The sequence below is a fragment of the Ornithorhynchus anatinus genome, chromosome 2 (assembly GCF_004115215.2).
Source record: "Ornithorhynchus anatinus isolate Pmale09 chromosome 2, mOrnAna1.pri.v4, whole genome shotgun sequence".
NCBI classification, from domain to species: Eukaryota; Metazoa; Chordata; class Mammalia; order Monotremata; family Ornithorhynchidae; genus Ornithorhynchus; species Ornithorhynchus anatinus.
Genome location: NC_041729.1, coordinates 37418759 through 37441304, shown reverse-complemented (window position 1 = coordinate 37441304; position 22546 = coordinate 37418759). Strand labels below are relative to the sequence as shown.

The window sequence follows — 22546 nt, the reverse complement described above, 5'->3', positions numbered from 1 at the left end:
TGGGCAGGGAGCGTCTCTATCTGTTGCCGATTTGTCCATTCCAAGCGCTTAGTGCAGCGCTCTGCACATAGTATGCGCTCAATAAATACTATTGAATGAATGAATGAATGAATACAAAGTAACCGGGTTGTCCCACGTGGAGCTCACAGTCTTAATCCCCATTTTACAGAAAAGGCAACTGAGGCACGAAGAAGTGAACTGGCTTGCCCAAGGTCACCCAGCGGACACGTGGCGGAGACAGGATTAGAACCCACATCCTCTGACTCCCAAGCCCATGTTCTTGCCACTAAAGCCTCGCAGCTTTCCCCTCTTCTCCCCTCGGGGAGCCCTGCCTGGTAAGTGTCCCCGGGAAGGGGGCCTGGTGCGGGGGGAAGGGGAGGGGGTCCCCAAATAGCCGGGGCCACAAGTAGGTTTCCAGGGGTCCCTCTGGACCCCAGCTTCAGGAGAGCATCTCCGGGCCACCTGCGGGGGAGGAGGAGGAGGAGGGGGAAGAGGAAGAAGAGGAGGAGGACGACAAGGAGGAAGAAGAGGAGAAGAAGGAGGAGGGCGAAGAGGAGAAGAAGGAGGAGGGGGAAGAGGAGAAGAAGGAGGAGGGGGAAGGGGAAGAAGAAGGAGGAGAGGAGGAGGTGAAGAGGAGGAGAGGAGGAGGTGAAGAGGAGAAGAAGAGGAGGAGGGGGAGGAGGAGGAAGAAGAGGAGGAGGAGGAAGAAGAAGAGGAGGAAGAGGAGGAGGGCTAGGTTGGGGGCGGGGAGGGGGCGGCTCCCCGAGAGGGGCTGGGAAGCCATTGGAGGAGCAGCGGGGAAGGAGGGGGCGAGGGGAGGGTCTCCGGCGTCCACACACACCCCCCCCCCACCCCCCCACACACATATACACACACTCACACACTCCCCCCCCCCCCACTCCCCCTCCCACACCCAGGCGCGCTCCCGCGCCGCCCCTCCCCTTTGTAGCCCGGCCGCCCGCCCGCCCGGCCGCCCGCCCCGGGGACCATCTCGGGAGGCGGCAGGGGCATGGCTCCGGCTCCGACTCCCCGGCCGAGGGCTCCCTGGAGGAGGAGGCGGCGGCCCCAGCGGCAGAGCTAGAGCAGGGGAGCGGCGGCGGCCGAGCCCCCATCCCCATCCCCATCCCCATCCTCATCCTCCTCCTCCCCATCCCGCCCTCCAGCCAGCCGGGCTCGGCCGAGGTAAGCAGGGCGGGCAGGCGGCCAACCTGTTGGAGCCCTTTGTCCGCCGTCCAAGGGAGGAGGGCGGGGATCGGGGGGGACCCCTTGACCACCCTGGGATCCAAGCTGCAAGGACAGGAGCTCGGCGGGGGCTTGGAGGGGGACCTGCACCTGGCCGGGGGGGAGGGGGCCCCCCAAGTCCTGTCCATCCCAGAGTCAGCTGGACCGCCCGGGGAGGTGGGTGAGGGTGGCGGCTATCGAGCATCCCCGGGCCGGTCCCGCTTTTCCGTCCCCAGGCGGGGACGCCAGTGACCGAGGCTATTGGGGAGCCGAGGCTATTCGGGGAGCCGAGGCTCCTCTCCCGGCCGGAGCAGGCGGAGGGGCGGCGCGACGCCCCCTGGTGGCGGCGGCGGGGTCGGGGCAGAGGCGCCCACCCCTCGACCCCCCGTGGGAGAGACCCCAGGGGCTCGCCGGGCTGGGGACCGCGGGGGGTCAAACCCACAGGCGGAGGGGTGGGCCTGTGCGTCTGTAAGAAAGCCCCTGTGTCTGTGTGGGTTTGGGGGGAAGGGGGCAAGCAGGGGGTGTTAAACCCCTCATCTGATTCCTGCAAACCTGCTTTACCCCCGCCTGGCAAAGAAGTCCAAGCCGATCTCTCAGCCCATCAGATTGTTTTATTCTGTTTTTGGTTTTTTTGACCAGCCAGAAGGTCTGTTAGTGTTACAGTGAAGCAGCCCAGATGTCCATTTCCTGCTGGTTGAGGGGAGAAAGGTCCCTTCTTCATTAAACAGGCCGATGAGCTGTGCGGGGGTGATGTGGGGGTGACAGGGAGGAAGAGTTCAGGGGATGGTCGTTCCCTGCCGATAGGGGATGGGGAGGCTCCTGGCACTGACTTTAGTTTGCCAGCCTGGGCTCCGTGGAGCATTTTCAAATCCATCCCGGTACTGAAGGGCACTGAGAGGACAGGACGTGGATTCGTTCCCGGGACGTGGATTCCATTCTCCATTCCCAGGACGTGGATTCAGGAGAGGAAAACGGATGAGTGAAAGAGGGTGAGAAGCCCCTCCCCCTTCTCCTTCACCACCCCCCACACACGCACCCTAGTCTGTGTCTGAAAATACTCCCTCCAGTTTCCCTTTTGAAAAAATGCATCTTCTGCCTCGAGCGTTTCTCTAAAATTAGGAATAAAGGTTCCGCTGGACCACTCACCATAAATTTCCTCTGCCTTAAATCATCCAGTGTTCCTTACTCGCCTCAGCGCTCATTAAGCTATTAAGCAATTCCCTGTCTCTCTGTCTGCCGCCCCACCCACTCTTTGGTTTTTTTCTCCATGGAAAGAGGAGCAATGGAGTCCACAGTGGAGTCAATGGGCTTGGGGTTCACCTCCAATCTGTTTCCACATCAGTTTTCATTCTGGGTTAAAGTGCACAGCACACCGTGTTTTCCTTCCAAGAAGCACTGCTGGTCCAGGTTATAATACATTTATTCCCCGATTGGATAAATGAGTGATTGGGGCAGCTTGGGAATTTTGCTTTTTTTTTAATTTGGGCACTCGTATCTGCAGAGGGCATAGCACCCTCGACCTGTCTTGTTCCATTAGAATGAGCTCGACCAGTGCTTGTGTTTTCCGTCAGGAACCTGGGCTGCCACGGTTTTGAATCTGAGCTGTTTAGCTGAGCATGTGACTCTGCTGAAGGGAGTTAGTGGAGGTTAATGGAGCGTGATTTTCTTGGCACAAAATAATGGATGTATTATTACTTTTTGATCCTAGAGGAAAAGGTGAGGAGTTTGGGCTTAATGCTTGAGGATCTTTAGTGAGGTGGAGCAAAATGTAAATCCACGGAGGTCTCAGAGCCTCTCAAACAAAGCATGAGCCAATGGCAATTGATTTCAGTGAAGGCTGTTTAATAGGCTTTCATGATGGCGGTACTACTGTGTCAGGACAGATTGAAGAGGCGACCCACAGTAACGACTCTGGCAGCAAAGCCCAGAGAATTGTCCCGGTTTAGTCTTTTAAAGTGGTTCATCACTATCATCATTACCAGCAAGATTGACGGAGTGCCCTTGGGAAGCAGAGCACTGTGCTAGAGGTTGGGTGATGACTTGATTCTCTTTCCTTTGTTCTGATAGGTTTGCACTGGGGGTTAAGAGCTTGGATCTCTCTCCATTCCCAGAGAGTAACACGCCATTTTGCTCCTGAAGATCGGCCTGTGGTTAGCAGATGCCGTCCACTGAACTGGGATGGTTAGACACCCGCCGTTATGATAAACTGTCAAAGGTCCAGGCAGGTATCTGAGCCACAGATCCCAGAGGAAAAGGCTCTCTTCTGAAGTTATATCCTAGAGAGAGAAAGATCGACAGCTGTGGGAGACTTTGACTGACTTCCAGTGGTGGAAGCTCTGGAATTTGTGTTTGCCGGCGGTCAATCAATCAATCGTATTTATTGAGTGCTTACTGTGTGCAGAGCACTATACTAAACACTTGTGAGAACAATATAACAAACACATTCCCTGCCCACTAGTATTAGGGGGGGAAAGGAGGGCATGTACCCTCAGGTTTCGACTGGAATGGGAGAAGCCCACTTCCCCTGACCAGGACTGCCAATGTAGGGAAATGTCTGGCTGAGAAGTAAGAGGTCCCAGCCAGTGCAGTTGAAGGAGCAGAACCACTCTACTAGCAAGTACTTATCATGCCTTACAGTCTGCTACATTGTGAACTGCTTGAGTGCAAGGATCAGTCAATCAGTCAATCAGTCGTATTTACCGAGTGCCTACTGTATGCAGAATATTGTAGTAAGTGCTTGGGAGAGTACAATATAACAGAGTAGATAGACATGTTTCTCGCCCACAGGGAGCTTACAGTCTAAAGGGGGAGATGGATGTTAAATTATGGATATGCACATAAATGCTGTGGGGCTGAGGGTGGGGTGAATAAAGGATACTAATCCAAATATAAGGGTGACACAGAAGGGAGAGGGGGTAGGAGAAATGAAGGCCTAGTCAGGGAAGACCTCTTGGAGGATATGTGATTTTAATAAGGCTCTGAAGGTGGGGAAAGTGATGGTCTGTCAGATATGAAGGGGGAGGAAGTTCCAGGCCAGAGGCAGGATAAGATAGATGAGACCACGGTACAGTGAGTAAGCTGGCAGTAGAGGAGTGAAGTGTTTAGATTGGGCTGTATTGGGAGATCAGTGAGGTAAGGTAGGAGGGAGTGAGCCGATTGAGTGCTTTAAAGCGGATGGTAAGGAGTTTTTGTTTGATGAGATGGTGGATGGGCAATCACGAGATTTTTGAGGAGTGAGGAAACATGGACTGAACTGTTTTTTGAGAAAATGAATTAGGCAGCGGAGTGAAGCTTGGACTGGAATGGGAAGAGACAGGAGGCAGGGAGGGCAGCAAAGAGGCTGATGCAGTAATCAAAGTGTTATATGTCCTTGGATCGACATAATACCAGTTTGGACAGAGAAAAAAGGAAAGCGCAGATTTTAGCGGTGGTGTGAAGGGATCGCATCTTCCATCTCTTTCGTGCTCTCCCCAATGCTAAGTACAGTGCTCTGAAAAGAGTAAGAGCTCAGTAAACATTATTGATGGATCAATTGATCCTTAACTGCCTCTTTCTCTCCACCCACCCCCCACATTCAGAAGCAGCCCTGGGGTTGGGGGATGGGGGAGGAGGACTTACTCTGCCTGAAGCCCTTGTTTCCTAGCACCGGCCCTAGCTGCGAGAGCTGCTTGGTCACAGGAGTGCTGGAGCCTCGTTTCATGGAAACCTCAGATTATGCGTTTCCTAGGTGCCAGGAAGCATGCAATGGATGGACTATTACCCGGGACAGGGCTTTTCCGGCCTGAATTGCTGGGATCAAATTGGATCCCAGTGTCCCCACACCAAGTGTCTTGTCCCGGGCCTATCTCCCTCTCTCTAGGAGCAAGCACAATCAGTAAAGCAGAGGAAATACTCCTTCCCTACTTCTCCCTGACTTAGGTCATGGCTTCTCTAGGTCAGGGGGCTAGTAGCTCAGGAGCTGGTCCTGGCAGTTGTCTTGGACATCAAGATCTGCTCTGCTCAGCTTTCAGTTGAGTTACGTGTAGTCAGATTTGGGTAGGGGTCCCTGTGGAGATCGGTTTGACTTCAAGCACTCAGTTAAGGGAAGATTTTACTCTCTGGATTCACCTGTGATGTCATGTCACCTCTTGGTGTCCCTGAAACCCAAGTCCCCAGAAGACTTCCACAGTTGGGGACCCTTGGGCAAGATCACCTGGACCAGGGCTTCCCAACCTTGAAGTCTCACAGCCAGTCTCTGAACATCCCCTGCCCTCATCCGCCCACTGGAGCCCATGGGAGAGGGAGAGGGAATCGACAATTTGGTTAAAAAAAGACCCAACAAATCTTTATGGGGCTAAGTCCTATTTGGCCTGGGCTGTCCCAAACCCCAGGAGAGGGGAGGGCTACCCTCCCACCCTCCTCCCCAAACCCAATCCAAAGCCCAGACCTGGAGGGGCTCAGCTTTGCTTCTAGATCAGGATGGGGCCTTAATGCGCAGTTGGCCCTGTGGGCTGCTGGGACCATTCCCGCAACAGCTAAGGGACTTACTGCAATTGGTCAGTAATGTCATAACACCGGTGTAGTCGGTAGCCACTCCCTGCCTCCAGCTCAGGGAAACCCTAGATAGGGAAGGGTAGTGCAGTTCAGTGTGCCCCCCCAATCAATTGATCATATTTATTGAGTGCTTACTGTGTGCAGAGCACTGTACTAAGCACCTGGGGGAGTACAAGCTAACAGACACATTCCCTGCCCACGATGAGCTTACACTTTAGAGGGGGAGACAGACATTAATATAGATAGATAAATTACGGATATGTACATAAATGTTGTGCAGCTAAGGGAAGGGTGAAAGGGAGCAAATCAGGGTGATGCAGAAGGGAGTGGGACAAAAGGAAATGAGGGCTTAGTCAGGGAAGGCCTCTTGGAGGAGATTTGCCTTCAGTTAGGCTTTAAAGCAGGGGGAGAGTAATTGTCTGTTGGATATGAGTAGGGAGGGTGTCCCAGGCCAGAGGTGGGACATGAGAGAGCTGTCAGCTGTGAGATAGATGAGATCAAGGTTCAGTGAGTAGGTTGGTATTAGAGGAGCCAAGTGTGTGGGCTGGGTTGTAATAGGAGAGTAATGAGGTATGGTAGGGAGCAAGTTGATTGAGTGCACATAACAATCTAAAAGGGCAGCACCCAGAATCTCCGAATGCCATGGAGAGGTCACCAAGGCACACGCTGAGCTGTAGCCCATTTTGTATGGATCGGGAAGCCCTGGTCTAATCCACCCTCCTGCCCCCTGACAGGGCTGCTCAAAACACCCCAAACAGGAGTTGGGCTAAGAGGGTGGCCAGCGACAGCACTCAACAAAACCAACCCCAGAGCTGCAGGTGACATCACATGGGCCTTGTCAGCATGCAGCAGAAAATGGTGACATCAGGCAGACGCCATTTTGCAGAAGTCTGCCTGAAGCCGAATATAGGGCACACTGGACGCACCCTCAGTTGCCCCAGAGCCACTCTATTCCTTCCTGGATTCCTGGGAACTTGGGTGCCCTAGAATTCAGTGGCAGAAGCCTCAGCAGAGGGCATCTCAGCGATGAAAATGTAAATAAGAGATGTAAACTTGTCCAGTGCCCAAGCCATATCAGACAGGGTCAGGCCAGCTGGAAACCAAACTGCCCAGTATAAAACCAGGTATTTGGCTACCCTAGGAGTCCATCTATTCCCCACAGATCCAGGGACAAGGATTAAAAAAACCTGCCAAGAACAACTTCCTTGTGTGTGTCTAAACTCAATCTCACTTACTGACTACATTTCCTCTCGTTTTTCGTTGGATAACGGGGCAGCATCCTTAAAGTGACCCTTTTTCTCTCCCACGAGTGTTATGACTTTAGTGCACTTTCTCTCAGTATCGGTATCCACAGCTTTTATTGAGCAGAGAATGGAAGTCGGTGCTTTGGGAACAAGCGAAAGAAAAGCTGTAATTCCTGCCCTTGAGGCACTTTCCATATATCACGAGCGGCAGAAGATCTAAATTGATGAATGTAGCATAGTTAAGAGTGAGAAAATAGATATCGATAACAGACGCAAGTGAATAAATAACAAATCAATAAACGCATAAATAGATGAGTGCTGAGGTGGCTGTTGGGCTGGCATGACTGGGAAAGTGGGAGGATTAATCTGGGAATGCTTCCAGGCTATATCACCCGGTTTCCTTTCATCTTTCTTCCAAGAAAGGGTCAGGGGTCAAGTCTACTGATGTGTCTGGAACATCAACTTTAGTCCTTAGCAAATGATTAGCTGCCACAGCTTACCTGTGACTGGAATCTTTTAAAAATGGTGATTACTCTGAAATAGGTGCCATCTCCCCTGTCCCCACTGATTTTTTTGTTTGTTTTCAAAGAGGGTGGGAATGACCTCACTCAGTATGTTGCCTACTCTAAGAGAGTGATACAACCCTAGTGGGACCCACGCAGCCCAAGGCCACTCAGCTGCAATGGGGAAACTGAGGCATTTTCATTGAATATGGTATTGCTTACTGCCTATGGTTGTGCTTAGGGGCTGTCTGGATACAGGATCATCCGATTATACACAGTACCTGTTGAGGCTCACAATCTACAAGGAGGTCAATAATAATGATAGCATTTGTTAAGCACTTACTATGTGTCAAGCTCTGTTCTAAGCACTGGGTAGATACAAGCTAATTAGGTTGGACACAGTCCCTGTCCTATAAGGGGCTCACAGTCTTCATCCCCATTTTACAGATGAGGTAACTAAGGCACTGAGAAATGAAGTAACTTGCCCAAGGTCACAAAGCAGACAGTTGGAGGAGTCAGGATTAGCAGCCAGGTCCTTCTGTTTCCCAGGCCGTGCTGCAGTTATTATTATCCCCATTTTACAGATAGGGAAATTGAGGCCTAAAGCAGTTACTCTCTTGGCCTAGGTCACACAGTGGGCTAGTGACAAATCTCCTGCCTCTCAGATCCAGACCCTTTCCATAAGGCCACACTGCCTAGTGTTGATGCATAGCTCTGGTAATTGGGACCCCTGCCTGGCCTAGCGCACTACAGCAAGCAGAGAAGCAGCGTGGCTCAGTGGAAAGAGCATGGGCTTGGGAGTCAGAGGTCATGGGTTCGAATCCCGGCTCTGCCACTTGTCAGCTGTGTGACTTAACTTCTGTGTGCCTCAGTTACCTCATCTGTAAAATGGAGATTAAGACTGTGAGCCTCACGTGGGACAACTTGATTACCCTGTATCTACTCCAGTGCTTAGAACAGTGCTCTGCACATAGTAAGCGCTTAACAAATACCAACATTATTATTATTATTTGTGGACAAAGACAGATGGAGTCATTTATGGATCACTGCCCACAGTCTTGCCCTCCAATAATAATAATTGAAGTATTTAAGTGTTTACTATGTGCCAAGCACTGGGGGAGATACAATATCAAGAAGCAGCATGGCCTAGTGGATAGAGTATGTCTGGGAGTCAGAAGAACCTGGGTGCTAATCCCGGCTCTGCCACCTGTCTGCTGTGTGAAACTGGGCAACTCATCTCACTTTTCTGCACCTCAGTTACCTCATCTGTAAAATGGGAACTAAGACCGTGAGCCTTATGTGGGACAGGGACTGTGTCCAAATTGCTAAACTTGTATCTATCCCAGCACTTAGTACTGTGCCTGGCACATAGTAGGTGCTTACCAAAAACCATCAAAAAATATATATAAGCAAATGGGACACAGTCATTATCCCACATGGGACTCACAGTCTAAGGGAGAGGGAGAACAGGTACCTTATCTCCATTTTACAGCTGAGGAAATTGAGGCACAGAGAAGTTAAGTGACTTCCTCAAGGTCATACAGCAGGCAAGTGGCAAAGCTGGGATTAGAACCCAGATCTCCTGACTCGGAGGACTGTGTTCTTTGTATGAGGCCACGCCGCTTCTCATTCAATCAATAGTATTTATGGAGCGCTTACTATGTGCAGAGCACTGTACTAAGAGCTTGGAATGTACAAATCGGCAACAGATACAGTCCCTGCCCATTGATGGGCTTACAGTCTAATCGGGGGACAGTCTAATCGGGGGATCCACTGGGGACATTGTGTCACTGTCAGCCATTTGGGGGGTTGGCTTCTGGCACTGAGGTGAGTACAGATTTGGGGGGCAGAAGCCCAGGGCAATCATCATATTGGTTTTAGAGAACCAGTTAAACAGTTCCGTGGGAGAAGCAATTGTGGCCGGATGGTACCCAGCTCAGGGTCAGAACTCTGCTCACCTGAATCCTGACCTTGAAGCTCAGCTTTCTGATGTTGACAGTAGCCTGATCCTGGATAATCCCCCATATCTCCGCATCTCCGGTCAAGGTGATTCAGATAACTCTCATGTTAACTGGAGGAACACACTCTAATTGTAGCAGAGCTCTTGGTCTTCAAGAATAAATATTGCATTGGTGATGATGAAGGTCCCCTCCCTTTGTTTAAACTGTGCAAGAAAAAATCTGGAAAACTTTTAGTTACTTCCCATAGCTGCTGGAGGAAACCTGGTCTCACTAAGTCCCCTAGGAAAGGGGAAGCCCCTAGCTCGGGATGGGGGTGTCCCTTATCTCCCTACAAGCTCATGGGGAAAGAAGAGAGTCCCATCAGAACTATTCCCCACCTCATGACCCAGACAGTCTGTATGCTACAAGTGATGTCATCCTTTCTGAGCAATTAATTCCTATCATCCTACAGGGATCTGGTCAGATGGAACCAAAGAGTCAATCAATCAGTGGTACTTCTTATTGAGTTCTTATTATGTGCAGAGCACTTTACCAAGTGCTTCAGAGAATACAGTAGAACAGAGTTGATAGATGTGTTCCCTGCCCACAATGAACTTCCAGTCTAAAGAGGACTAGAAGTGGGCCTGGAAATGGAAGGGACATTGCAGACAGCAAAGGGGCAGGGTGGAAAAAAGGCCCCCAACTTTGTATCGCACCAACCAGGAAGGCAGGAGCAGATTACCCAAAAACACTTTTGTCTGGATCAGTGGATGGACACATAAAAAAAGAGAAATGCCTTACCCTGCTGACTGACCTCCCCTTGTCTGGTTCCAGGTTTGTACACTATTGTTGAGTGAGACTCTTACTTCCAACATAGACAATATTGGCAGTCACAAGGTATTCGTTACTGTGGGTGCCAGTTGCAGATTATGAAAAAGTGAGAAAACATAAAATGAATCTCAGGTTTTACTCTACCTCTTGTTAGGAGGCATGAGGTAGGGGAACCTCACTTATCCAGAAGTGCCCCTTCCTCATTTTTCTGGGCAAAGCTAGTGGGGGGATATGGAGGTTGAAAGAAAAAGAACACAAAGAGAAAAAGGGGCTTTCCCTGATTACTGCCTTCATACTACCTGATTCCAGGACTTGATGAATGTTTAAATATTTCATTTAGGAATAAACATCAGTTCAACCAAAACTATACCATAAGGGCCCAGTGGTTTAAAATTTTTGAGATTACTTACCTAGCAAAGGAGAGAATGTTTTTAATTTTTTTTAAAATCCAGTCTATTTGATTAGCCCCAGCCCTGGGGAGGGGTACCTAAAATGAAGAGATGAAGTCCATAGCTGATTTTAAAACTTCATTTTATTTCACCTCTTTCTTCTTTTCAAGTCTTTCCCAGGACTGCTAACTGGGAAGCAGCATGGCTTAGTGGAAAGAGTTTGGGCCTGTGAGTCAGATGACCTGAGTTCTAATCTTGGCTCTGCCAGTCATCTGCTGTGTGACCTTGGGCAAGTCACTTAACTGCTCTGTACCTCAGTTTCCTCCTCTATAAAATGGAAATCAAATCTTACTCCTTCCTTCTTAGACTGTGGGACAAGGATTGTGTCCAATCTGGTTTTCTTGTATGTTTCTCAGGGCTTGGTAAAGTGCTTGGCACATAGTAAGTACTTAACAGGTGGCTTAATGATGATGATTATGACAATAGCAACAATAATAATAATAGTAATATGAAACAAGCTTATTTGAGTTTTTCCACCTTGACCTTTCTCCTTCCTTTGGCAGTCTGCCAAAGTGTGGTGACAATGGGGTTCAAGCTTCAAACCAGCTAAAGATTCTAAATCACTGTGGTGATGGGTCCACCTTGGTTGCAAGACTGAAGCTATTACAGAAGGAGAATCTGGATTCTCGATCTGTTTTCCTACCATCACCCCTGAACCTTATTTAGTGCCAGAAGATCAAGCAAGGTTACCAACAATGAAATCCTTGATGTAGTCAACAGTATTTATTTAGTGCTTAGTCTCTGTAGAGCACTGTACTAAACATTTGGGTGAGTCCATTAGAATTAGTAGACATGATTCCAGCTCTTTAGGATCTAACAATCTATCTGGGGAGAATGACAAATAAATTCCTGGTAGGGGGAAGCAACAGAATTTAAAGATGGTGGGGGTGGGAGACAGTGGGAGAAATGCCCAGGTGCTAAAGTGACCTGGAAGTGCTGAAGTGGAAATAGTAGGGGAATAGGATTGGGAGATTAGAGATTAATCAGAAAAGGCTTCTTGAAGGAGATGGGATTTCAGAAGGGTTTTGATCAAATGGGGAGAGCAGTGAGCTGCTGCATGGGAAGGGCTTGAGCAAGAGGTAGACATCAAGAGAGAAGAGAGGAAGACATGGTGAAGTGGTTGGCAGTAGAAGACAAACAAGGTCACCAAAGAGATCCAGGATGCAGTCGTTACCCTATCACTGATCCAATGATTACTGCCACCGAGCTTTGCTGGGCTGGACATGAGGGGAGTCTGGAGGGCCTAGCAGGGCCTCGGGCAGCTGATGGACAATGAATTGGGGCTGGAGCACCCTAACAGAATTCTAATCCCTCTCTGTCATTTGCTCTGTGTTCTTGGGGAAGTTACTTAACTTCTCTGTGCCTCAGTTACCTCATCTGTAAAATGTAGATTAAAGCTGTAAGCCCCATGTGGTACATGGACCTTGCCCAAACAGATCATCTTGTATCTATCGCCAGTGCTTAGTTCAGTGCCTGGCATATAGTAAGCACTTAACGAATATCATTTGATTAAAACAAAAGCACACAGTAAGAGCTCAATCAATACTATTGAATGAATAATGCAATAGAGCAATGGGCTCCTGGGAGGTAATAGTCACATTCAGATCAGCCTGAGGGGATAGTCAGTAGTGGAGTGGTTCTCCTCTAGCAGGGGCCCCAAGAAGATGGGAGACCGAGGGTGGGTTTGAAAACCTCAAATAATGAGCCAGTGGGCTTCTGGATTCATTTCAGGTTATGCCTCACTCTCTTCAGCCACATCAGCACCAGAAGGTAAAATCTCACCTTAGGTAGGGTTATCCTTAGATGTAAGAGGTAGCTTCCTATCTCTTTCTTGCAATATGAACTTCCCAGTACTCCATCACCTGCTCCCCTCTTGGGGATACAGAATGAGGATACAAAATTGGACCCAAAGACTTTATCAACTCCACCTTGTTTGATGGCTAATGGTTCAGCAAACCTCATGCAGAAAATGAGCTTGTAAAGAGAGAGTGTGTGGGGTGGGGGGGGGGGAGAAATAGGGGAGTTTATCTTGAAAAATTAAAAGAAGCTGCTTTAAATATGTCACATTAGATTAGGTTTCCCAACAGTGAAAATCTTTAATAATGAAGATAGTGGACTCTACATTTAGATGACTAAGGGGTCATCCTACATGAAGGTCTCAGCATGGACTAGGTGCCTTTGGGGAATTCTTTCATGCTCCTGGATTCTCAGATATCCACTTACCGCTCCTCTTCTTCTTCCATTCTAGGGCAGTAGCCATGGGCTCCGTTGGGGGAGACCGTTTCAAGGAACTTAGCCCGGCCGTGACGCCCGAAGGGAACGTGGTGATGAGCTTCAGTTTTGACAGCTACCAGCTGGAGGAGGAGGAGCTCCAGGCCAGAGGAAATCAAGCCAAAGGGGTCCTCACCTTCATGGAACCAGGTGACGAAGGGGGAACAGCTCCCACAAGATGGAGTCTTCTCCAGGAGGGGCTTGGGGGGGTGGCGACGCCTACTGGTAAGTCAGAACGAAAGTGGTGTGGGGTAGGTTTCTTTTCTGTGTTCTTAAAGGGTCTGTAAAGCCAGAGACTCTGCCCAGGACTCACCCAGTGGGAGGAATTTGGGGCCTATATCTGATAGGCAATTGTCCAGCTCTATCCTGAATTCTGGGGACGGGGGAAAGGTTAATTCAGTGAAAGCCAAATTTCCATGGACTCCCTTGAATACAGACTTTCCTAATCCACCCTTTGATAATAAAAACAGTAGCAAACGGAGGTCTGAGCTCTCATGCCGTTGGGATCCTTTGGCTAGAGGAAGTTGAATGGATCGGTTGGTAGTGGGTGAAATTGTTGCATGGCTTCCTGAATGCCATTTTACCCGTCAGAGCTCCTGGATGGGATCAGAAATCCAGGCAGGTCTGATCTCCTGTACTTTAGACCCTCGTCAGAACTCCTGCAAACATATGGAAGGCTCTTCAGACAAGCCAGACATCCACTAAGCCAAGGTGGATCGGGCGTGAACTTTCTTGAGGGCAAGAGGATGGATTAGATGAAATCTCAACATTTCTTCATCTGAGGGCTTCTAAAATTTTCACCATGCTGCATGGTGGCTTTTATTATTAATATTATCATATGTGTGTCAGGCATTGTACTAAGTGCTGGTATGGATACAAGCAAATCAGGTTGGACACAGTCCCTGTCCCACTTGTGGCTCACAGTCTCAATCCCCATTTTACAGATGACGTAACTGAGGCACAGAGAAGTGAAGTGATTAACCCAAGGTCACACTGCAGGAAAGCGGCGGAGCCACGGTTAGAACCCATGACCTTCTGACTCGCAGGCCTTTGCTCTATCCACTACAACCATGCGGCTTCTCTGTGCTTTTAGAGTGAATCATGCAGGGAGAATAGTGTCACATCACATCAAGTCAAGTCCCTCCAAAAGATCAAATGCAGTCCACATTTTCTGGCTGCTTGTAGTACCCATTAGTGGGGAAGGAACAGAAGACCTCAGCCATCACCTGTGGAATGCTCCATCTAAAGGTGACGGTGCTTTCCTCCTTATTAGTGGTCCATGTTGCCCCACCCAGCGACACTCAGTGTTTTCCCACTACAGCAGCTCCTCAGCAGCCACAAGACAGCAGGGTGCCAGGTTTCCCTCCTCTTCTCCCCACAGACATCAATCCTGCCTTCTGCCCTGTGTCCCCGAATCAACTGCGTAGGCACTCAGGTAATGTAACATCATGATTTGAGTTGAACTCTTAAAAGCACAATTGTGTTGAAGGCAAATAATCCAGGAATGGAGTTTATTGAATGATTTCTTTGTGCAGAACACTGTACTAGGCACTTGGGGAGAGTACAGTGCAGTTGGTAGACATGATTCTTGCCCTCAAAGAACTTACAGTTCAATGGAGAAATGGATGTGAAAATAAATTACAGGAAAGGGAAATAACTTGGTATAAGAATACATGCATAAGTGCTGGGAGGTCAGGGTGAGCTGAGTACCTAAATGTTTAGGGGGTGGGACTAATTGCATGACTGAGGCAGTGGAAAGGGAAGGGAAGTGGACTGGGGGCATGAGAGCTCATTCAGAGAAGGCTTCCAGGAAGAAATGGGATTGCAGGAGGGCTTTGATTATGGGAAGAGTGCTGGAAAAGTCTGCTGAGCTCCCGTAGCGTGAAATGTGCCGAGACAGTATACACAGCCCAAAGAAAGTAAGCATAATGAATGCAATCTGTGTAGCGTTTGTTGGATGGTTTGACTCTCCACCTCTTATTTTCCATTCCAGATCAAAACATATGAGCAGAGTTGACAAGGTGAAATAAAGGCAATGCACAGGTTCTAGCTGGTCCCATTGAAACAGACCTTATTTAATGTTACAAGACATGGAGTGAGACCAGGTTTCCTATCATTTTCCACTGGAGTCCCCATTCCAATTTGGAGACTGGGGACTTAGCCCATTTGGTTCTTAGACCATTAGACCCTCAGGGCTCTTCATGGCAAGGAGGTAGATTACCCACTGGTTGGCACTGGAGATTGGAATCAGCACCAGTGGATGCTAATACTGATTCTCCCCTGCACTTGTTGTGCAGTGTGGGAAGTGGCGCACATGTGTGGAAAGAGCATGGGTGTGGGAGTCAAGGGACCTGAGTTCTAATTTTGGCTCTGACACCTGCTGTGAGATCTTGGACAAAAGTCATTTACCTTCCTCTACATTTCAGTTTCCTCATCTGTAAAATGGAGATTTACTCCAGCTTTTTCCTACTTAGTCTGTGAGCCCGATGTGGGGCAGGAACAATCTAATCTGATTATCTTGTATCTACCTCAGTGCTTAGTACAGTACAGTACATTATTATTACTATTATTATGTGCATAAAATCCCTGGTATGTCATTTGACCCCAATCACGTTCTCTAAAGAGTGGGGAAAGGCAGATGGGGTGAAACTCCTGACCAAAATGAAAACCAAGCTACAAACTTGAAAAAGGATTAAAGAGGAGATACCGAACTTGAAGCCCTTTTGAGAGTTTTAAATACAAAGTGCTTAAATGCAAAGGAGCATCTAGTTAATGGGGAAGTAGCTGCTCCAAATTTAAAGAATTGTTATTAGAGATCCCCTTGGATTGGAAAGGCCCTAATGGGATGATACTTGTTTTGTTTTGTTCTGTTATGTTTTGCTGTCTGTCTTCCCCGTTTAGACAGTGAGCCCGTTACTGGGCAGGGATTGTCTCTATCTGTTGCCAAATTGTACGCCCCAAGCTTTTAGTATAGTGCTCTGCACATAGTAAGCGCTCAATAAATACGATTGAATGAATGAAATTGAATCCATTCCCTTGCCACCATCCCACTAGGCCAGCTAAAAAAGAAGAGTTCCCATCTTAGTTGGAGGAAATCTGCCCATCTCAGTATTTGTTAGTGAGTATGTCTCAAACCTAAACTGGGACTTGAAAATATCTGAATTCTTCCCATTCCCACTCTTCCCACAAATCCCCCTGGGACTTTTTGGTCTCAGTTTCCACTGCAGCCATCTCTTCCACCCCTTGACCATAGGGAGGGTTAATTAATTACTGTTTGCATAGTCTTTAGGAAGCGCTGGTTACAGTTTCCTTTTCTGATCTGTGGTGTTTGACATCAACTGAGGTCTCCTTAGTAACGGAGGATAAATTTTCTGGCGCTGGAGAGGCAGAGAAAGAATAATCAGTTACCTGGTCTGCTTGGGTTAGGGAAGCTTTAGCCTGTGGAGGATAGAGGACCTGGCCTTGAGAGCTCACCAGCTGTGTTTACACTATATAGTAGGCCCACACTCCTGCCTGTTGCTCAGCAAGCCTGTTCGGTTCTTTACTGTCTCATAGCCGGCAACTTTGATCCATTATACACCACTGGAGGGGTAATTATCCTTCCCACTGCTTTCCCTGCTGGTCTTTTTACATGACCAAGAGAACCCTGGGGTGGGGGCCGGCTATATTTAGTCATCGTTTCCAATTCAGGATTCTTAGGATTCATTGCTCAGGCTGTTCCAAACCCTTCGGAGTCTTCCTGCCAGAGAGCTGTATTCTAGCCTGCCCTGTCCTGCCAGCCTCTGCCCTACTCTAATGACCGCGGCTACATTAAGGCTTCGGGTGGCCCTGGACACACAAAATTGGGAAAAACTTCCCCCATGTGAGTTAAAGGGGAGAAGGAGAAAGGGAGAAAAAGGGGGAAGCAAGAGAATGGAAAAGGTGAGGGAGAGATCAAAGACTTATTTTCTGCTGTCACATTGCTGACATCTCCAACACTGGCATCACCAACCAACCATCAGCGGCATGGCATAGTGGTAGAGCATGGGCCTCAGAGTCAGAAGGTCATGGGTTCTAATCCTAGCTTCCCCACTTGTCTGCTGTGTGACCTTGGGCAAGTCACTTCACTTATCTGTCTCTCAGTTACCTCATTTGTAAAATGGGGATCAAGACTGTGAGCCCCACGTGGGACAGGGACTGCTTCCTACCCAGTTTGCTTGTATCCACCTCAGCGCTTGGTACAGTGCTTAGCATATAGTAAGTGCTTAACAAATACCATTATTATTATTATCATTACTTTATTCAGCTCCCACGGCTGGATACCCACTTCAGTCTCAGAGAAACAGACAGGTAGTCTGGGCAGGCTGGTGCAATTTTGGCTCCTGGCTTACCCACTTTGGACCATGGGGATGGGGGTGAGAGGAGACCAGCAGGACCCTCAAGCTTGGCTAGGGGAGCAACGGGTCAAAGGCAGAGAGCTCGACTTACACTCCTGTTTTGTCTCTAGAGGTTGGGACCCTCTTTCCCCTGAAGAGGGGTCTCCGTGTTCAGTTAACCCAGGGCATGTGCCCCACCCCCACTCCCTTTGTCCAATCCTGCTAATGACTTTTAAATCTCTCAGAGAAGAAGTCTTGAGTCCAGCTGCTTCAAGTGGAGCCAATAAATACCATTGATTGATCGATTGATAAATTAATTACAAACAACAGACAAAGATTTGGGGCACCAGAATTTCCAATGACCTTTTATCCAGTTCCTCTGTGTGTGTTTGTGTGTGTGTGTGTGTGTGTGTGTGTGTGTGTGTGTGTAACTTCTGTTCTCTCTTTCTTGTATTTGGGACTTTAGTGGCTGAGGACCCAGAGCCAGGTGATCAGTACCATGGGATTTATTTTGCCATGCTTCTGGCTGGGGTGGGCTTCCTATTGCCATACAACAGCTTCATCACTGACGTGGATTATCTGCATCATAAATATCCAGGTAGGTCCTAACAAGCTGGCAGAAGGGCTGGCCTCCATCGTCTCAGTGCCCCCCAGCACTTGGTGTGGCCACAGGTTGGTGTGTGTATCTGTGCATTGTTCCTCATTGCCCATCCGAGATCATAATCTCCCAGCCGGCAGGGTCCCTGTCTGTTGAACTTGCTTTTCTGAACACCCAGCATGGCAGTATCAACGCAGGGAGCCCTAAAATGGTGTCTTGGCGATGGTGATAATATTACCACATTGGGCTGGGCTTCCATTTTGGGCCCGTGATGCGGGCCCAATTCTGCTTATATCCTAGAGGACACAGGCCCCTGGCTAAGGTAAACAAGGTAATGGACTAGGAACCCAAGGAGAAAATGGGTGGTGAGCAAAAAGAAGCCATAAACCCAGAAATCAAGGTTGGTTCTATGAGCGAGTCCCATCCTCCAGTACTGAAGACTTGCTTCTATCTACTGCCTCTCCCTAAAATAAACAGATCCCAGGCTGGGGCTACTCTGGGGGGCCTTTGTGCTGACCACCCTCTCATGCTCCCTTGTCCTGCAGGGACCTCCATTGTGTTTGACATGAGCCTGACCTACATCTTGGTAGCCTTGGCAGCTGTCATCCTGAACAATGTCCTGGTGGAGATGTTGAGCCTACACACCAGGATCACTGTGGGTAAGTACCCCTCTCCCTCCCTCCCTTCCCTTGCCATAGTGCCAGTTCACAAAGGTGGCAGCAAAGGGAGGAGGAAGAGGATGGAGAGAGGTGGGGGATGGAGCTGCCCAGAGGAGACTCCAATCCTCTGCTCATCATCCAGATTGGCTGGAGAGTCTAGATGAGATTGAGTGGGGAAGGTTCCCAGGGACCCTCCCAGAGGAGAGCCAGAGTGGGGGCCTTTAGGGGCAGGTCAGCTGCACATCACGTGCTCCTGCTTTGACTCCCAAAATGGGCCAGCGGAGCGCTCTTCAATCTAAAGACAATTCTTTCCAGCTGAGTCCAGCAGGGGATGACTGTAAGTGAAGTCCTTCCCCATTATCCCTTTCCCTCAGCCAAAATTAAGCAATCAGTAATCAATCATAATTGTTGAGCACTTGATCTGTGTGGAGCCCCCTACTAAGCACTTGGGAAACTGTCATAGAGTCAGTAGGTGCAATCCTGGCCGTCAGCCTGTTACTCTTTCAGGCTAAGTCCCGTCACTCCCTAATTCTTCTTCATAATTATAGCTAAGGCTAGGACAAATCTTCAGAAAGGGTTCAGCTTCTACAAAGGAGCTTTTTGTGGGCTCTGAGTTTGACCCTCTGGGTTTAAGCTCTTTAGTAGTCGTATTTATTAAGCACTTCATGGGGTCAGAGCCCTATACTAAGTACTAGGAAAGAATACACAGCTGAGAATTAGATCTAGTCCCTGTTTCTCAGGGAGCTCACAATCTAACTACCTCTTTAGAAGAGGAAGTATTATAATTAATAATAATAATTGTGGTATTCGTTAAGCACTTCTAGGTGTCAAGCAGTGTTCTAAGCACTGGGTTAGATGCAAGGTAATCAGGTTGGGCTTGGCACCTGTTCCACATGGGGCTCACAGTCTGAAGTCCCATTTTAGAGATGAGCTAACTGAGGCACAGTGAAGTTAAGTGACTTGTTCAAGGACACAAAGCAGATGTATGATAATAATAATTATGGCATTTGTTAAAAGTGCTTACTATGTGCAAAGCACCATTCTAAGCTCTGGGGAGGATACAAGGTGATCAGGTTGTCCCAGCGTGGGGCTCACAGTCTCAATCCCCATTTTGCAGATGAGGTAACTGAGGCACAGAGAAGCTAAGTGACTTGCCCAAAGTCACACAGTTGACAGGTGGCAGATCTGGGATTTAAACCCATGACCTCTAACTCCCAAGCCCGTGCTCTTTCCACTGAGCCACGCTGCTTCATGCATGATTATCAGCTTCCCCCACAAAACTGCCCTAACTCCTCTCTTCTATTCATGGCACTATGGCAGCCAGAAGGGAAGAAGGGCCCCTGATCCAGAACTTTGCCCCGGGGCCCCCAGGCAGACTGTTCCTCTGCTGCTCCCAAGAGCCATGACCTCAGGTCTGCCAGAGCACTGGGGCTTCCCTAATCTTCTGGTACTGGCCTGGTACTGGATTGGTCAAGCTCCCACTCCTGGCCTTGAGGACTCAGAGGCAACCTTCCCTGTCCTTTACAAATAATAATAATAATACTGGCATTTGTTTAGCTCACACTTTTCTAAGCGCTGGGTTAGATTCAAGCTAATTAAGTTGGAACCACATGGAGCTCACAGTCTTAATCCCCACTTTACAGTTGAGGTAAATGAGACACAGAGAAGTGAAGTGACCTGCCCAAGGTCACACAGCAGACAAATGGCGGAGCTAGGATTAGAACCCGGGTCCTTCTGACTCCCAGGCCCGTGCTCCATCCTCTAGGCCATGCTGCTTCCCTGAAGTACTAAAATGTCTCCTTGGCTGCAGGCTACCTCTTTGCTCTGGGACCCCTCCTGTTTGTTAGTATCTGTGACGTCTGGCTGCAACTCTTCTCCCAAAGGCAGGCATACGCCATCAACCTGGCTGCAGTGGGCACCGTGGCCTTTGGTTGCACAGGTAGGTGACTGCTGGCTCTGCAGAGGGGAAGCGGGGACCTCCTCTTGATCTTCTTTGGTCCTTCTCCGGCCCTCATGCCCGGAACAGGTTTCCTCTCTTCCCTCCTTCTCCCTGAACTCGGTCAGAACTCCCATCTTCCAGGTAATATTCCTTCTCCGTTCTGTGACATTGCAACATGCACACTCACTTCCGTCAGGGCTCGTGTTTGGAATGGCGATAGGGAATTAGGAACCATTCATCCGACAGCATGAATCTGTATGGATTCAGCGTGCCACGGTGTCAGAGGAAGCGGTATGTGTGCACGTGTGTGGCATTTGACGAGGTGAGTACTACGGTGTGAGTTTTCCTCATCGTGGGGTTCTGCAAGAACACACTGTAATCAGTCTATCGGTGGGTATTAACTGAGCACTTACGGTGTGCAGAACAGTGTACTAAGCACTTGAGAAAATACATTACAACAGGTAAACCAGATCCCTGCACTCAGAGCTTACAGTCTAGGGGAAGAGCAGGAGACCTAGGGATAAATACTCTTCTTGGCAACGGCTAAAATATTGCCTGGGCCTTTGTTCTAAAGGGACGGGTCTGTGCACTCACATCTGGTTCTGAACTGATTATTATGTAGGTTGAAGGAGAGAGATGAGTCAACGATAAAGCCAAGGAATGCAAGATGAAGTCACCGATTTATCCATTTCACTGAGAGCCTTGAAAACCAGGCTCTGCACTGGGTTTCCTCACTGTGCAAGTCATTGTGCAGAGTGAGTGCCCAGCAGTCTGGCCCTCTAGCAGCGTCCATTCCAAGATGTTGGACACAGACCACCAGGCAGTCCATGTAGCTCATGCCTCCTTGCCCCCAACCCTCCCATCCAGGCTGATGTGGAATTTTTTTAAGGTTGCCATAAGCTTTCAGCTGAATTTTTACTCTCTGCTTTTCTTTTCCTGGAGAGTGTCAGGCAGGAAGGCCTGGGGGCTCTTTTGGAGACATCCCCCCAGGGATAGAGCATTGCTCTCAGTCCTTGGGTAGTGGAACCTGGTCATAACAGGCGAAGCCCCATCTGCTTTCTTTAAGCCAGTCAAGTTTTGCACCCACTAAAACTCCAGTTCCTCGAGCTAATCGTCACTAAGGACCCAGGGATGTTTATGAGCTGTTTTATGGCGGCTTTATGAGGTGGGTTAGTGCAGCTGGCTGGGAATCATGAGGGGAGGAGAACCCTCCCCTTCGGCACATATGGATTCCAGGAGTGATTTCTGCCACCTTGGTCCTTCTCCCTCCCTCCTCCCATCCTCCCTCCCTTTCTCTCATCCATCCTCCCTCCCTCCCTCCCTCCCAGTAGACCCTCAGCTTGGTGTCCCAAACAAGAGACCCAGTGACATCACCAGCACTAGTGAGGGAGAAGGAGGAGGAGGTGTGGAGTGGGGGGTTTCAGAACCAAAAGTCCCACATATTTTTTGGTGGCTCTTTGGTCCTGCTTTGCTCACCGCTGTGGGCTAGGTCAGAGCAGGGTCAGTAGGACCCTGACTTGGTCCTTTGACCTGGAGACTGGGAGAGGGGAAGGCATGCCCACTGTCCACAGTGGGTTGCGATGCCCGCTGGAAGGTGCCAAGGGTCACAGACTCTGCCCCAAGTGAGCTGCATCTTGGGATCCCAGGGGGAAAGTCATTATTTGTCTCTTTTTTTCTCTCTCGTCTGCTTCTCTCTCTTTAAGTGCAGCAATCCAGTTTCTACGGCTACACGGGAATGCTGCCCAAGAGGTACACACAGGGGGTGATGACAGGAGAGAGTGAGTATCCGTGTCTAGCTGACCATGCCCCAGACTCCCAAACTAACCAGGCCCTAAACTTCCAGGATGGGTGAATTCTAATCGCTGGACTACTGGCCAACCAGGAAATTATTTTGTGGGAGGATGCAGACATGAGAGGAGGGTTTTTGGAGGTAACCAGAGGTAATGTCCAGGGTCTGAGGAGACTCTGCTATTCACTTTCAGGAATCCTGGCAGTCCCGGAGT

The 22546-nt window shown here is 49.1% G+C and overlaps 1 protein-coding gene across 5 annotated transcripts in view; it reads left to right on the top strand.

Annotated features, from left to right (window-relative positions):
• The first annotated feature begins 956 nt into the window (after window positions 1–956).
• Window positions 957–22546, top strand: part of SLC29A4 (solute carrier family 29 member 4) — a 31756-nt gene continuing 10166 nt past the window's right edge. For 2 of the 5 annotated variants that reach the window (XM_029058605.2, XM_029058604.2), the window contains exons 1-7: window positions 957–1182; window positions 3289–3442; window positions 12970–13217; window positions 17814–17945; window positions 18491–18604; window positions 20415–20543; window positions 22247–22321. In XM_029058605.2, coding sequence (XP_028914438.1) covers window positions 3420–3442; window positions 12970–13217; window positions 17814–17945; window positions 18491–18604; window positions 20415–20543; window positions 22247–22321 — 721 coding nt within the window. In that variant the 5' untranslated portion in view covers window positions 957–1182; window positions 3289–3419. Of the gene's footprint in view, window positions 1183–3288; window positions 3443–12969; window positions 13218–14069; window positions 14428–17813; window positions 17946–18490; window positions 18605–20414; window positions 20544–22246; window positions 22322–22546 lie in introns of those variants that run through there. The other 3 variants (XM_029058610.2, XM_029058606.2, XM_039911068.1) reach the window with 3 other exon arrangements.